The 16,949-nt window shown below is 31.8% G+C and overlaps 1 protein-coding gene across 2 annotated transcripts in view; it reads left to right on the top strand.

Annotated features, from left to right (window-relative positions):
• LOC114929959 (uncharacterized) overlaps window positions 1-16,949 on the top strand; it is a 68,352-nt gene that overhangs the window by 19,894 nt on the left and 31,509 nt on the right. The window contains exon 1 of one of the 2 annotated variants that reach the window (XM_029301697.2): window positions 1,411-1,809. The exons of the other annotated variant lie outside the window; for it this stretch is intronic. Coding sequence (XP_029157530.1) covers window positions 1,764-1,809 — 46 coding nt within the window. The 5' untranslated portion in view covers window positions 1,411-1,763. Of the gene's footprint in view, window positions 1-1,410; window positions 1,810-16,949 lie in introns of those variants that run through there. 2 annotated transcript variants of the gene reach the window in all.

Raw genomic sequence — 16,949 nt, 5'->3', positions numbered from 1 at the left:
CTACCGGAGAAGTGTACGCGAACACCTGATATATTGTCGAATTTAATTTAAAATTTTAGATTCCGATTCTGAACACGTATACTTGATAATTTTGGGTTAACTGCAAATTTTCGACACTTGGGGAACATTTATCGTACGAAATCAGTTCTTCTGATCGATTTCGCTTTCCTGACAAATACAGAATTATCCGAGCTTACTGGAAAATCTCTTTCATTCTCTCGACCCAAAATCGACAAGAAAACTTGGTTTAACTCGACTCATATATTTTACAATGAATTAAAAACATAAAAGATTGTAATAAGATATTTACTTCTCATTTAACTTTTTGATGTTACAATTTTTAATTTTTTTTCATCTCTTTTACTGTAATATTATGTCAGCAATCTGAAAAAACATTCTGTAAAAGTTGTAAACTTTATTATACCATGTATTATTATGACATAAATTATTCGACTTTCGCTTCAAAGTATCTTTTTATTAAAAAAAAATGATAATGACGTTTCGTGATTTTCATTACTGTAACTTTAATCTGCGATAACATAAAAATGGTAAATATATTGAAGCTGCTGGGGGTTATTACCTTCTATGAGATTATCCGAAATTTCTACAAGTTTAGGACGGGCATCTTCCACAAAATTAGGTGGTGAGACCTTCGTCTCGTGTTTCTGGAACGTGCCCGAGCAACGCATCAATTTCTTGGCGACTATGTCGTCGGTGGAAATGAATACTAAATTGCTTCGCAAGCCCGTACGACGAGAGCCACTTTAGCGATGTTTAATCCGATATTAAATTTGCCTCTTATATATTAAATATCATCTGATAAGCTCACAAAATTCTTAATATAAATTGGTTTTTATTTGCGGTGATTATTCAAATACTCTCTAATGATATTTTTCATTTGTATATATGATTTAAAATACATTTTGTTACAGTCCAAATGTTTTTCTATTAAAAAAAATATTCTTCATGCCGACTTTTAATTTAATTTAAAATTTTCATCTCAATGCAAAATTCATGGTCATTTCCGGGGAATATTTTTTTTATTCTTATTCTCGTCAACCTAAAAATTTCATCATAGTATAAAATTCGTAGATCCTTGGTTGAGTTTTCTCATTCTTGCGTTCATCCCTTAAAAAGCCTTATTCTAATCTTCGATTCCTCTATATTATTCGTCATGGGTTTGTCGTCGCGAAACGTGTGAAAATAATCTTTATATCCTTTCGGCGTGTGTGGGACCCGGTTCGGAAGCGGAACCGGAATTCAGGCAGGCGGTGGGAGAGAACATGAAAGAGAGAGAGAGAGAGAGAGAGGATAAGAGAGGGTGGGAGCGAGAGAGAAAGCGACGGGGCAAGGACGAATGGGGATGCGCATGTTCGCTTGCAAGGGCGAAGCGCCGCTATAAACCGTTCCGGACGCTTCATATCGCGGCGCGCTGCCACCGCGGCAACACGTTCTCGCGGGTGTTCTCGACGAAGATCCCGCTAAACGAGCTCCCCAGCTGTTATCCGTCTCGAGCTTTGTTGGTCTCAGCTTTCTCGGAAGTACGACGGAAGTCCGCGATTTATTGTGACTCGTAGTGACACGCTCGGCACATATCGCTCCGATTTCGATTTCACATGTTTTGAGCGTGGCACTGTACTGTTCTCACGAGATTTAAGTGAGTGAGGGACGAGCTTTCAAACAGGAGAAAGCTGGCGAGGCAGATTGTGACGAGAGAGAAGATCTCGGAGCTATTGGAGTTGCTGGTGCTGCGCTGGGCTAGAATGTCATTCTTCAGGGGTTTGTGGAAAAGCAGCTCCAAGCATAAGAGTGAGTTGAGTTTGATCGGTTGGAAGGGACGAGTTTACGAAGGAGAGGCATTAGGGAAAACTTGGAAATTGCGAGTTTGAATGATAGGCGAACGAGAATTTTTTGGTTGATCCGGCAATAAATAGGGAAATAATATAGATATTGACAAAATAATGGATATTTTTCAAGGGTTTTTAAAGCGATTGTCTATCGTATAATCTACTATTTGTAGTAGCATTTTATTGGCATACGTCTATTGTCATAAGAAAAATATGAAGATTATATATCATTTATAATCAGTATCACTACGATATATATTTATTATTAATATCCAAATCATTGCTTTCTATTGCCAATTTATAGTGTAATGAACATTACATTATAAATTGATGGTGGAAAGTATATAATGATTTGGATATTAATGATAAATGGAATAATTTTTAATCAAGAATCTTGAACATTATAGGAATATTAAAAATATTTGGAATATTAAGAATTGAAAAATGAAAGTAAACATATTACATAATACTATCAATCATCTATAATATTGAATACAACTTTCAACCTTGAAACGTGAAATTTAATATCTTGCGGTCATATTTATCAGTAAATGAGAAAAGTGAGCGTAAGTTGATTGGTTGAAACGAGATGCAGGTACCAATTGACATAATGGCGTAATGTATCTGCAGTTTAATACGATTTTCGAAATCGATTTTTAACGGCACTTACAATTAAAGATAAACGATCCAGTACGCTTTTTTAAGTGAATACTCGCTAATCGTTCGCGTTACGAAAAATTAGATTGATTTAGTTGTTTATTTTTATTAATTTTTTTTAACATACTTTTTATTCTTAAAAAATTATGTTATACCTTTTTTAAGTATCGTTTTCGTGCAGTTTTTGAAGCTAATATTAAAATTATATAATTTACAGAAGAAAGAAATTTTAAAAATTGCGAAAGAGAACAAATTTTAAAAAATTATAAAAATTGAGAAAAATTGAAAGATTATATAAAAATTACAAAAATAATGCAATAATTGAAATAATGTGTTTTTTGTAATACATATATTAATATGGTGGTCGAAGAGTGTACGCGTTAATGTGTCTGAGTTGCCTTTTATTTTATATTTATACTTTGACTTTATGGCCAGCGTATTTATACTATAATTTCATAACGAACAGATAAATATAAAATTTCAAATAAATAGAAATGATATAGAAATGATATAAAAGAGCAATGCGTGCTATTTAAATTTAAACTGCGTAAATGATATACGCGTCACAACATAAAAAATGCATTTCGAAGAGATAAAGATTAAATCTTGTGATGGTCTAATTCCTCGCGCGATAAATTTGTTTGGTTTATATGCGACAAGAAGTCAATGAACGAGATATACTCGTACTTTGTATCGTATACGCTTAATCCTTGTCACTCATTTATTTTTTATGAAGATAGACTATTTTAGTTCGACCTGTTTTTATATTCATAAAATTAATATTTCTGATGATTTCCTATTCTGTTATAAAAATATCAGATAATGATTGATATTGCGCAAGAAAAGAAATTATTAACAAGAGCTAAACAAACAAATAAACAAGCTTTGATAAATATGCGATCCTTTTATATATCGTAATAAAAAATAAAGTAGTATTATAATTTTTAGAAATAATAATAATATTAATTATATAATTTAAAAAATATTATGAATCACAAAATACAGAAAAAAGTCATATCATATATATATTATAACTATTTTATTGTAGAAACATAAAGCGTCAATTGTCATTAAATTGTTATTTTATCCAATCCACTTTGAGTATGAATATTATATAAAGAAGAGTGTGCATTTCGAAGAATGCACCTCAATAATATAGAATAGATCGAATAACGATTTTATTTATAGCGCCGTCTTTTTCGGTGAAAGTTCAATTTAAGATTACTGTTCTTGTTAATCCTTCAATAGCGAGCTTCCAATAAAGATTTCACGAATGGCACTCTCCTTCCTATTCGTAGTGAATCCACGTGCTTCGCCTTTTGAGAATAAAAATTAAACGAGGCCGCCGGGCTGTCACGGCGATATTGGCAACGTGACTGGCTTGGCCCTCTCGTGATTCTTCCAACCGGGAAAACTTCACAGAATGACGGATGAAGTATGAATATTGTAGCATATCGCGAGTACAAAGAGGGCTGGTTTGATTAATTGAAAGGATTCTCCAGGGGAAAATGTTTTACGCGACGCGCAGATGTCGTGTTTTAATGGAAAAATACGTAATGGTATCAGTAACGAATTACCTCAATACGAAATAAAAATTTAAAAATATTTATATATATATATATTTATTTATTTAAATATTATATCTTATGCATATACAAATATTTTATTTAATAATATTTTCGCTAAACAAATTTTTTAATTTATATAAAACAATTTTTTTTTAAAACGTTCACATTTTTTAAGCAAGAGGAATATTTGCTATTACGTAATTCTTTGTGAAATATGTTCGTTCCATTTGATAAAAATTTGCATTATTAAAAATTCTGAATATTACGTGTGAGTTGTAGCGTGTCATGTTATTTATCATACGATGCAGCGTGTTAATTATGAATTAGAAACTTCCAAGTGCGTTTTCTGTTTAATACTATTTTGTTTGATGAAAAAACACGGTATTAAAATTTGCTCGAGAAAATCCATGAGATTTTAAAAATGTTGAATGAAATATTTACATGTATATTACATTGTACCGCACTGTACATAAAAACAGACATTACATTACGAAATAGGAATATTCGCAACAAAATTCACATTTAATGTTGATTTTTTGTCGTGATATATTTTGCAACTTTCGTCGTGTACAAAAGCTTAGCTTATTTATCTTTTCAACAAATTTTCGATTTATATCGCTCGTAATAGAAGTAAAAATAAGAAGCCAAATACAAATAACGCTATTCAAAAATTGCATAAATGTTTTATATATAGTACCTACGTATATATAAATATTTGTAATAATAATAAAACACAGCCGAAGAGAAATGTACAAATAACTGCAGCGAAATATTTTGAAATCATAATATAAATAGTACATAAAATGTTAGTAGGATTTTCTAATAGTAAAAAATTAGCAATCTTTATTTTCCAATTAATTAATTAAAAGGAAAGTATAGAGGATAGTTAGATATAAATTTCAGTTATTATATTTATTCGCATATTTTAACATATTTTATTTTATATATATATGACATCTTTTATGCTCATTATAAAGTTAATATTCTAGAGATACAATTGCTTCATCTCATATTTGACTTTATTTACTTTTTGTTGCCGAAATAGCTCTTGTTTGTAATAATCGTGTGTTTATTGAGACGCTCGGCAATTTTGCAATTTCCCGCGGGCTCGTTTGGCAAGATTAACGGCGGCTGTAATGTCGCGGCTGCGAAATGTCAGGAAGTGATAACAGAGCGCCGTAGCAATAACAGCAACAGCGATGGCATTAACTGCGCAGCGGCGCATCGGCCCTGTTAACGCGATTATTCGCAATAAGTGCTGTAATAAAGTCACCTTTAAGATTATGAAAGTGCATGCGTCTGCATGCGTTAGGTATATAAGCACGTAATACAACCCTCTCTAATTAACGATTAGAAAATGTGCAGAAATTCACGACAGAAGATGCATTATCAGTCAACTTTAGTAGTACTTTTAGATAATTTTTTTAAATACATTTTTTTATTTAAAAATTCTATCAAGATCAAAATTAAGACACAGATTTTCTTAAGGCTCCAAATTGTTTTTTTTTTTTTTTTTTTTTACAATTGTTTCAAAATTAATAATTCTTTATTATTACTATTATTATTTTTACGGTAGAACGGATGGCGATTGTTCCACAGTTTTTCGATACAAACTGCTGCATCATTGTCGTCCAGATTTCCTTCGGGATGTAAGAGACCGCTGTGTTGCACTTGGTGTGCAGTGCAGCAGCTGCATCTTCGAAAGCTCCCGTTGTTGTAGTATGTCATGGCAATAGTCGCCAGGATATTAGACGTGGTTCGCATTGTCTTCGCAAGTGTGCCCATTTAGACGAAGCTGTGCTATTCAACAAAGCTATTTTGATGCTTCAGCTTGACATTTGTCAGAGAAATTTTGACGCGCGGCACGCCAATATTCATCAACATTTATACAATTTTAAACATTATAAATAAAACTTGCTATTTTCCTGCTACATGTAATATAATACATTATTCAAATTTTACGTATATGTATATATAAATATATTTTCAAATATATAGTATTGAAAAAAATATGCGAAAAAAGCAAGCTGTACGGTTTTTATAATTTTTGTAATTATTTTTCCATCTTCTATATGAGCTTCAGATTATTTCAAATATTTCAAATTTTTCAGTTATAAATTATTATACGAAAGATGCATATCTCTTTTTCCGTGGAAACGTACGTAACACAATTTCCTCTGTCAACTTTTCGAGTTTGCCATTAGACTTCGATTCCATTTCGCACAACCTAACGTCAACGTTATCTCCATTCTGGATAATCTAATATCAACACACAATGAACGTTGCATGAATATTCGTTCCGTCGCGTCCAGTATGTTGCGTCATCTGGTTTGACAAGCGTTTCATAATCGAAACGTTAATGTCCTCCTGATTATTATCACTGTGCGATCGCACATATTCCGTGAGTTATCGAAATGCATTAATAATACAATAATTATGAAAAATGGACATTTACGTGCGTTGTTATTAAAACAAAGAAATTTAGTTTTGAAAAGGCGCGATATTATCAGCGGAAAATGCAAGCGTGTAAGCGTTCTTTAATGAGCCTCCCTAAAGTCCCCCGTCGGCGGTGGTTAAATTTCGCTGTATTCCAGCTACGATTCTACATGCAGCGCGTATCAACGCAATATGCAAATGGCCGGACCATCGGTGATAATGAACTTGCTTCTGCAACTTGTTCATGCGGTTATCATCCGCGGAAACAGTCCGCGTTGCGAAGATCTGCTCGTTTAGCGACAAATACTGCGAGGCATAGGAATAATACATACGCATGAATATTGAATATTCGCGACATATATTTAGCTCTCTAAATGCATTCGATTTTTTGCATTGTTCAACGATCTATAATTCGCGATAAAATGCAAGACAATTTTTTGTAATTTTATATGTGATGTATTTTTGATACATTTTACTTCTTCAAATACTTCTTTTTCTACATTATACAACACATATAAATTTGTGAATATAGAAATCTATCTCGAATTTTTCTTATCGTGAATTATATTTAAGATAGCGTGAAAATCGAGGTTATCGTCTATTTTTTTAGGTGAACCATATCAAATGCAGGATATTTGTGAAATGTAGGATTGAAAAGTAATAATTAAAAAGGAAATTCTTTCCATTATAAATAGGATATAAAATTATAAAAAGATAAGAGATGTATAGAAGAGAGAAAAATGTCTCTCTATTTTTAAAAAAAGCTTGACAAATTATAATTATACGCAATATACTATAACTACGCGAAATTATCTAGAAGTTATATTGGAGACGTTGATTAACTCAAAAGTGCAGTTTCGAATAACAAATATTTGTTTGCATGCAGATATTACAGTTTAAATAATAACAGACAATGTTGAGAAAAAGCTGAAACACGAACATTTGGCGCTTTTATACTATAATTTCACTGCGAAAGAGAAATAAAGCAATCCTAGTTTAATTCGAATACATTGGTTATAAAGTTGCGCAAAGCGTTACTTTATTACTGTCTCTTTACAACAATTATTTGCACAAATTTCTCTTCGAGAAAATTTATTAATTATTTTAAAAGTCGTGTAAACCATGAAACTATCTTTGGAGAAATGACAAGAAGTATAATACATTTTACTGTTTGCTTTGATTAATAAGTTATTTTTGATTATTAATAATTATTGAAAAGAGATAAAGAAGATAAAATGAATTATGTGATATTGTGCCTTTTTTTATAGAAAGTTAATAAAGGAAAATATAATTTGTGATAATTTTAGTTTATAGAACTAGACTGTGATAGTTTAGTGTGTATAGAAAACCAGATATAAGAAAAAGAGAAAAAATACGCGGAAAATATTTACATCTACATACGCATCTCGCATTTTACAAATGTATCGCATCTCCAATAATAAAATATGTCCAAGAGAAACATTATATCAGTATCCTGCGTGACGCCATATACCGCATTAGTGTCAGCATAAAAAAAATGCGATGCGACAGCATCGCGCATGTTTCGAATTTCATGCAACATTGTTGCGGAAAATGCAAATGGACGAAGTGTACTTGTTAGATCTGGTTACATTTGTTGCATTGTTTTCTTTCCCCATTCTGTGCAGTATCGAATGTCAAAAGTTTATTTGTTGTTAAAACGTTAAAGTAAATTTTAAGTCAACATATCTTTTCTCTTTATTTTTCAGAAATAAACTCTTATGACATTTTAATTTAAATTTTACAATTATCTCAGTTTATTGAAAATTTTTTAATTACGTATTATATCGAATTTTCCGTGATTTATTTAAAATTACATTTTAAATTAAATTAAAAATAGTACAGTGTTTTTTAATTAATCACGAATTATGATTTAATCGAATTTTAAATTGTAGTTCGAATTATATCGAATCGTGAGAAATTTTCAGAATACTATATCGGCGAAATTCAGCGCGTTTTACAATGAACAAGACTGTAAAGTGCTTGCATCAATTTCGAGATGAATTCGCATATTTTCGCGCGAGATATCGGAAATTAATCGGCGCGTTTTCCGCGTCACGCTCGTTCGAGATTCGATAATCTGTTGGTTCCCGATAAGCTGTAGCGCCAGGCGCTTTTCGACGTTGCACTCGAATATCGAGTGCATGCCCGTCTGTTTTCAGTGACGATGTACATATAATATTCGTTTCACACATTTATCGGGTATAACCGTGCAAATTTCGTGCTACGTCACGGCATTCAAAACCGGTATTTAATGCGAGCGAAAGCCACACGATTAATGCGAGCCTTAAAAAGACCGAATACAAACCATTGTTTATACGTTTTGCGATATCGCGGCTCGTAAAAATTGCGTGTATCACACGAAAAAATTAAGGGAGAGATCGTCACGTACTTTATATTTAGCCCTAAATATGACGATTAATCTGGGACTCTCGGGAGAAAAAAGAAGAAACGAAGTATAAAAGTACGATTTATATTCGACGATTGCAGTTTCTGATTCATCCTGTACATTATCGTGCTGCATATCAACGTAGACCGCCGCGGGATAAATTCGCAGATGGTTTCGATCGCTGTCATGCATAGAATATCACTCGATAACTATAAACGGCGACTGACGTTAACAATCTCGCTCTCTTTTTCTCTCTCTTTTTCTCTCACACACAGAGATACACACACACACACACATCTGCATCACAATAAAATTACGAAATACTAATCGCACGTTTTTCGCAAAGCGTTTTATTCAACAAAGCACTTTGGCGATAGAAATGTGTAAAAGCAGGTACTCTTCGAGGTGATATCGAGGAGAATCTGTCTGTCGCCCTTTGCAAATGAATGCAGTTAATATTGGCATGCATTACCGGCTTCATATATTGTTACTTAACGCAGAGTGAACTTTGTTTTTTTTACATTCTATTTTATAATGAAAATAATACATATGAAATATACGTATAAAAGTAATATAATCTATAATAAAATATGATATGTGATATAAGAAAGTAATAATATAATTTATAAAATGTATATAAAAATAACATGAAAAAGTAATAATATAATTTTATAATAACATATCACAATTTTTGTTGATTTTTCATATTATTGACATTTAACTGACAATGATATTCTCTAGACACTGTTTGGATATCATTATTAGCATATTATTTATTTAGATTTACACATACACACATATAGTTTTTTCAGCTTTATTTCAATAATGATTATATAATACGTATCATGAATTAATTAATTTAATAAATGATGAGATTATTGATGGAGACCTTCTCAACAACCTTTATTAAAATATTATATGAAGCCAACAATTCGTACATGAGTATTATCAGAATTGAACAAGGATCTCTAAATAATGATCTCTATTTCATTTGACATGAATATCGATAAATGATATTAATCATTATCATTAATCATTTAATCCATTGCTGAATTTGCTATTAATGTTCGCCTGTCAAATTATTAACGATATTATTACGATGATTCAGACAAATATATTGAATCGAAAACCTCGGTAAATTTCATTCAATATCAAAAGCCATTTTACTCTTTTGCTTTATTGCTTCTTTGGACGCGTAGAATCTGCGAAGAATGCAATTTTATTTTCCACACATGTCCAGTATGATGGATGAATGAATGGTACTGATGGATTCGTGCTCACATTGTAAAGCTTTCACACGCCATATCCAGCTCAAAGCGCTTTCAGCTACTATATTAATACTAACATTCAAGCAAGGAAAATAAATCATTCAAGAATCCACATAGGAACTACATATATGATAAGATTATACTTTTATTCTATATTTTAATATAATTTATTATAATTTTATTAATTAAATTTAACTTAATAATTATTATTTACATTTTTATTATTTTTATTTATTTATATTAGTGGAAAATAATTATATTATCTATTGTATTATATAATTATATTATATATTATATTATATATAATCGGATTATATTCTTATCCTATATTTTAATATAATTTATTATAATTCTATTAATTAAATTTAACTTAATAATTATTATTTACATTTTTATTATTTTTATTTATTTATATTAGTGGAAAATAATTATATTATCTATTGTGACATATGTATATATACGACGTACACTGTAAATATATACACATACATACATACACAAAGAAAGAGAGAAAAGAAAGAAAGGATAGATACTATTATAAATAATTATATTTATAGTAAATATAATTTATAGTAAATATAATTATTTATAGTAGATGTTTATTGCAAATGATTATATAATATATTACTATGTATAGCATATTTTATGGAATATTTATACTGTACAATTGTGCGATGTATGAACGCGATTATATGTCATGCAAACACGAGCTATATTATTTAGCAAATTCAATAGTTTGCTAATCAAAGCGCAATGTCTGAATGTCGCGTAATTTTGGTTGGACAACGACAAACAATACCGTTTATGTGTAGAGAATCATCAACTTTTGGCCCCGCTGCATCACGTTTGCTCCACTAATTAATCTTTATTGACATTGCGTTCCTCTTTTATTGCCGTTATTGTAATAGCATCATTGTGGGAGAACAATTAATGATAATATTCTGAAATTGCTCTGCGCGTAGTTGCCATCATTATTACCAGCTTTACAGATTTTTAATAGTCGAAAGAAATTTTAGAAGCGCCAAAATTATTAAACTATTTTTATCAAATTTTGTATTCATTACGCAGTCTAGTGTATAACAAAATTAATAAAATAATAATAAATCTAATACATTTTAATACTGTATTACATATAATACGAAAGAAAATAATGTTTTTTTTTTTTTAAATAAATATTCTCTAATAAGATTATTCAAATTATTATTTTATTCGTAATATAAAATCTGAATTAATGTGTATGATTGCAATTATATTCCAATTATATTGCAATTATATTTTAATAGATTATATAATTAGTCTTTTTTTAATGGTATATAAAGAAAAATCGGAATTTTATTTTTTTTACAAATTTTTATTAACATTGTTATTTCATTTCCGCTTTTTGCATAAATGATGCGAGATGAGTGCATGGGAGAGACGCGTGTGTGAATAGACGAGAATCGCATTTCGCGAGGTACGTTAGCGTCGCTTAATTAATGCTCCCTCGAGATGGAATTTAATTGCGGCTGTTTTAACTGCTCGCGAATAATATCATTCGGACGTTTACCGTTTCGCGGGCTCAAAAGAGTCGAGGAGCCGTTCTTTTTTGTTTCTAATATGTGTACAATCAATGATGTTTGCACGTTTGCTTTGCATTGTCATATATAGACGACACGCGATGTTAACGTTTCGCCGATATTTAGCGAGAGAGCGCAAGAGTGATTAATTAACGAACATAGTACGTAGTGAATTGTTCTTGGTTTGATTGTCAGAACTCGACGTAAATGCGATGTACATTTTGCGCGTTTGCGTAATGCTCTTTGGATCCTTTATTTTATATACCTCTTTTATAAATATGCATATATATATATATATAAAGTCTGTTATTCTTCCAGCACGATAAATCATTTTATTGTAATTTAATTTGATCTAATTATAGTCTCTCTTATTTAAATTTTAAATTTCAAGGAAATTTGACTACCGTGTAGCAAATCGTTGATTAGAATTAATATACAAATTGCAAAGATGCAAAACTTTCCTTGAAGAATTTTACTTGAACAGCGACGCTCGCAGTACAACGTCGTAATAATTTATTACATTCGCCAGACGCTCTTTCTCGAGTAGCTAAATTACAGTCGACGACGGTTCATTAATTATCGACAGTCCGGTCGTTCTCGAGGTCGATATAATTGATCGCGACTGTCTCGGGGAGTTTATTAAATATCGCTTCGAGGGGTGGAAAAGCCGCGCATCTCTTTTTCCCTCGTTCGTCAGCCTCGCGGAATATACATCTCCCGGATGCATCTCTCCTTTCTTCGCCCTCCCGTCCGATTAACGTCATCGTAATTGACTTAAGTTCCCGACGTCGAAACTCGACGGCGGCAAATAAACGAGCCCTTCCACGATTTTATTCCGGTCGCGTCCGGAATCGGAGAACCGCGAGAGGAACACAGGAAGGGGAAGAAGGTGGGATAGAGAACTCGGGGTAGCGCGCTCGGCACTCAATTTAAATACAAATTAAATGACAGCCCCGGCTGCCTCTCGGCTACCCGCTTTGTCGAGATTTCTAGCATGGAAATTCGATTTGCCCGAACTAATTGCCTGCCGCGCGTTGCGCCGCGGCTCGTCGTGTGGCTACTTTTTACGTCATACATATCGCGGAACTTGGACAGGATTCCCAAGCTTCTTTTTTTTTTTTTTTTCGGCCGGAGGTACGTCGTCTTTCTCAAGTTTCGTTTATACTTGGCTTATTAAAGCTTCTGGAAATACGAGTAATACGATTTATTCGCAGAGCTTGTGAAAAGAGTATTATTTTTTAATGGAAAAGATTGATGCGAAAAATTGAGTGAAGTATAATTTAAAAGCGTCTCTCAACATGTTAATATAAAAGCAATTCTGGATTAATGTTTCTCATTTTTATATATATATATATATATATATATATGAAAGAAAAACATGCACACTTCAAAATAAATTTATTTGTATACCTATATAAATATATATATGGCTAATAAGAAATAGATACAGAAATTGGGCGCGTCAAATTTATTTTTAAATTCTTCTTCATTGAATTGTTTTATTTTATTTAATTATATAATAAAAAGAATTTAAAAAAGCTCGTTTCCTATCTAAATTTGTATTAATATGTCAGCGCTTTTTCTCGTTTCACTATAAATTTACAATTCTTATGAAAGTATATATTATATTCTCTTGTGTAAATAATTCTATATATATGTAAATAGATGACAGTTCTCATTTAAGCAGAAGAACCAGCCTTTATATGCGGAAATTAGCTTTATGTATTCGATTCATGTATGTATAGATGAGAGGATAGCCTCAAAGTAAATCAGACTCAACATCCATGTAGGAAACTATGTTCATTAGCCCATATCGTTATTAGGGCGTATATTTGGGTACCAGGTGTAAGAATATCAAACCGATCGGCTTTGACGATTCTCGGATCGACTCGCCGAATTTCTAATGCAATCGCCAGCCGCGTCACTCGAGCCTTTTTCTCGAGATACCGTGAGATATTCCTCGTTCCTTTTTTCCAATCACACATTTCTTTCTTCCTCCTTCAAACTTATCCTCCGTTCGTTGTCTTCCTTCTCGCTTCACCTTCGAAGTAGTCGAGACATTCCCGACATTTTTGCTTCTTTCCTACTCGACCGACCGCGAGCTCAATTTTGCCCGGAAAATTCTTCTCCGTGGTCTTTTGTGGCGAACAGGGGCGAGATCGAGGAACGAATAAAACTGCCGCGAGAGACCAGGCTACTTTGGTATGCCTCGAAAGATTCTATCGATCTTGTCGACCTCCCGAGATAGTTTTTTTTTTCTGTTACAGCGCGTTTTCTTTTCAGACATTCTTTTAGACGGGAGAACGCGAGAGAACATAAATGTTCTTTTCAAGAAATTTTGTAAAGTTTGGACTGCTACTTTGGTACTCTAACTGAATATGTAATAACTTACATACATTAAAAACAGAATATTTTGTGATAAAATGTATGTGATAAAAGAAGCGCGTGGGAGAAATATTTTCAGTAAGATATCATAAAAGTGAGAGTTACTTCTGAAAAATATACATGTTTTAACTTTTCTAAATTATACACAGTTGAAAAATTTGTGTTAAATTTAACAGATATCACATGTCCCAAACGATTTACAGAAATTTTTCTGTTGATGTAACATAAAAATATTGTGCTAATATTTTAACACAAAAAAATGCAAAATAATTTGAAATAAATTTTATGTAAAGTTAACATAATTTTAATGTAAAAATTAACAAAAAATATGTTTATTTTAGATTTTATCATTCCTATATTTATATTATAAAATAGAAAATCAACATTTTTTCCTGTAAATTTTAACAGAAAAATCTTGTCACTAATAAAACAGAACATATTTGTGTAAAATTGAAAATAGATGCACATTGTGTTATTTTTACATTTTTTCAATTCTTTTAATAATTTAAGTTAAATTAACAGAACTGACGAGCAAAAATTTTAACGGGGATCGTTTTTAACAAGATAACACACATTTTTCTACTGTGTGTGTAATAAATAAACTAGAAAAGTTGAAATAAAAAAAAAAAAAAAAAAAAAAAAACGAATATATTGATACGTACTAGAATGGTATAAAATTTATATAAAGGATGCAAACGTAACTTTGTTGAGAATTTACATGGAGATACGATAAGCTAACTTTCGCGAAATGCAACATCTTCGTGCAATATTCCGTGATGCATTACGATCCTTCCAAGACCTTCTTACTCCAGATCTCTTCTTTTGTTGAAATGGAAGATTGCCGAGCAAATTTACCGTATATTACGGGATTGCGTTAATCCTGCGGGAACACGGGCGGAGGATTCTGGGCTTTTATCCCGTCGCTTTGTAATCTCATTACAACGCGGCGAGTTGCGGTAACACCGGCTGGAAATAACTGGAACAAATGTTAGCTAGTAATGCCGCGTCAGTGTAACCGGAAATGATACAGTAGAACTCTCGCCCGGATATATATCGGGACGATCTTCTGACAGCGCATGGAGAGATTACTGTTTTACTTTCGGGAAACTTGCTACTCTTATCTATTCTGCGTCTATATGGAGTTGTATCTGGGAACGTATTCAGAGTGAGCTCCCTGAAATCTCTGAGTAAACTAAATCCCCGACTAAGAACCTCTATTAAATACTTCTCTTTCTCTTTTAATAATATACATTTTTATTTTAATAATATACATTTTTAATAATATATATAATGAAATTTAATATAATAATGTCAATTAAAATTGACAATTATTTTTTCATGATTGTTATCCTCTTTTTGTTTATTATTAAAATAATAATCTGCGTATAAAATCAACAACAAAGTGAACAAGTATATAAATCGAGATCTCGTTATCAATTTATTTATCCAAATTTAATCTGCAAAATACGTTTACCAATCCAAGAAATGATTATAGAAAAAATAATCTCGCGTTTGTCGTGACTATCTTCTCAACGCGTTCGTAATCCTTCACTATATTTTTCACATCACGACCGATTCGGTCCAATGTTTGTCTCTAAACCAACCAACGGCAGGAATTAGCCGAGAGGCTTTGATGCGTCACGTTAGAGCGCTCGGGATCGATACCTCGCAGAAGTAATCTGTCCCTCGTAATAGGATTTCGTCGCGAGTCCTTGCCGCCGCGTTTCCCTCTAGGATTAATTCGTTGAAGTTACACTCGACCCTTGCGCGTGCATGTCCTTCGAAACATGATTAATAAGAGGATCGGATCCGAGCGTATCGTAGAGAAGACGTTATCCAAAGGAAAGTCCTGCAAAGGAATAGTCTTGCACAAACTGAAGAGCCTTGCACGTTAGCAAGATACGGAGTGAACTGAATATGACTGTATGGAATAAGGAAATTGAATAGAGAGGCAAATATTTTGAATATGTGATGGACTGTACGTGAGTTTCGATAAGACCGTGGAAAGAAAGAAAGTAAAAGAAATATAGTTTTTCTCTCAACTAAAACTTTTATTCTTCAAAAATATGCATACAAAAGAATTCGACTTGGAGTTTTTCGCATACTTTTTTCACTCGTAACACTTTTTTATAGGGTGATTTAGGAACATCTCGATATACTCCAACATAAAAATAATAATTCTGAATTTATTGGATTTATTCTGGATTAGTATTTTAATATTTTACAAACTGATGTGGAGGTGTTTTAATCTTTATTGCTTTATTAATGAAACAACAATATTCTTGAAATTATTCTTGAAAAGAATTCGACTTGGAGTTTTTCGCATACTTTTTTTACTCGTAACACTTTTTTAGAGGGTGATTTAGGAACATCTCGATATACTCCAACATAAATACAAACTGATGTGGAGGTGTTTTAATCTTTATTGCTTTATTAATGAAACAACAATATTCTTGAAAAGAATTCGACTTGGAGTTTTTCGCATACTTTTTTACTCGTAACACTTTTTTAGAGGGTGATTTAGGAACATCTCGATATACTCCAACATAAAAATAATAATTCTGAATTTATTGGATTTATCTGGATTAGTATTTTAATATTTTACAAACTGATGTGGAGGTGTTTTAATCTTTATTGCTTTATTAATGAAACAACAATATTCTTGAAAATATTCTTGAAAAGAATTCGACTTGGAGTTTTTCGCATACTTTTTTCACTCGTAACACTTTTTTAGAGGGTGATTTAGGAACATCTCGATATACTCCAACATAAAAATAATAATTCTGAATTTATTGGATTTATTCTGGATTAGTATTTTAATATTT

The sequence above is a fragment of the Nylanderia fulva genome, unplaced genomic scaffold (assembly GCF_048542155.1).
Source record: "Nylanderia fulva isolate GAGA-0341 unplaced genomic scaffold, ASM4854215v1 Scaffold38, whole genome shotgun sequence".
NCBI lineage: Eukaryota > Metazoa > Arthropoda > Insecta > Hymenoptera > Formicidae > Nylanderia > Nylanderia fulva.
This window is presented reverse-complemented; position numbering and strand designations above follow the sequence as displayed.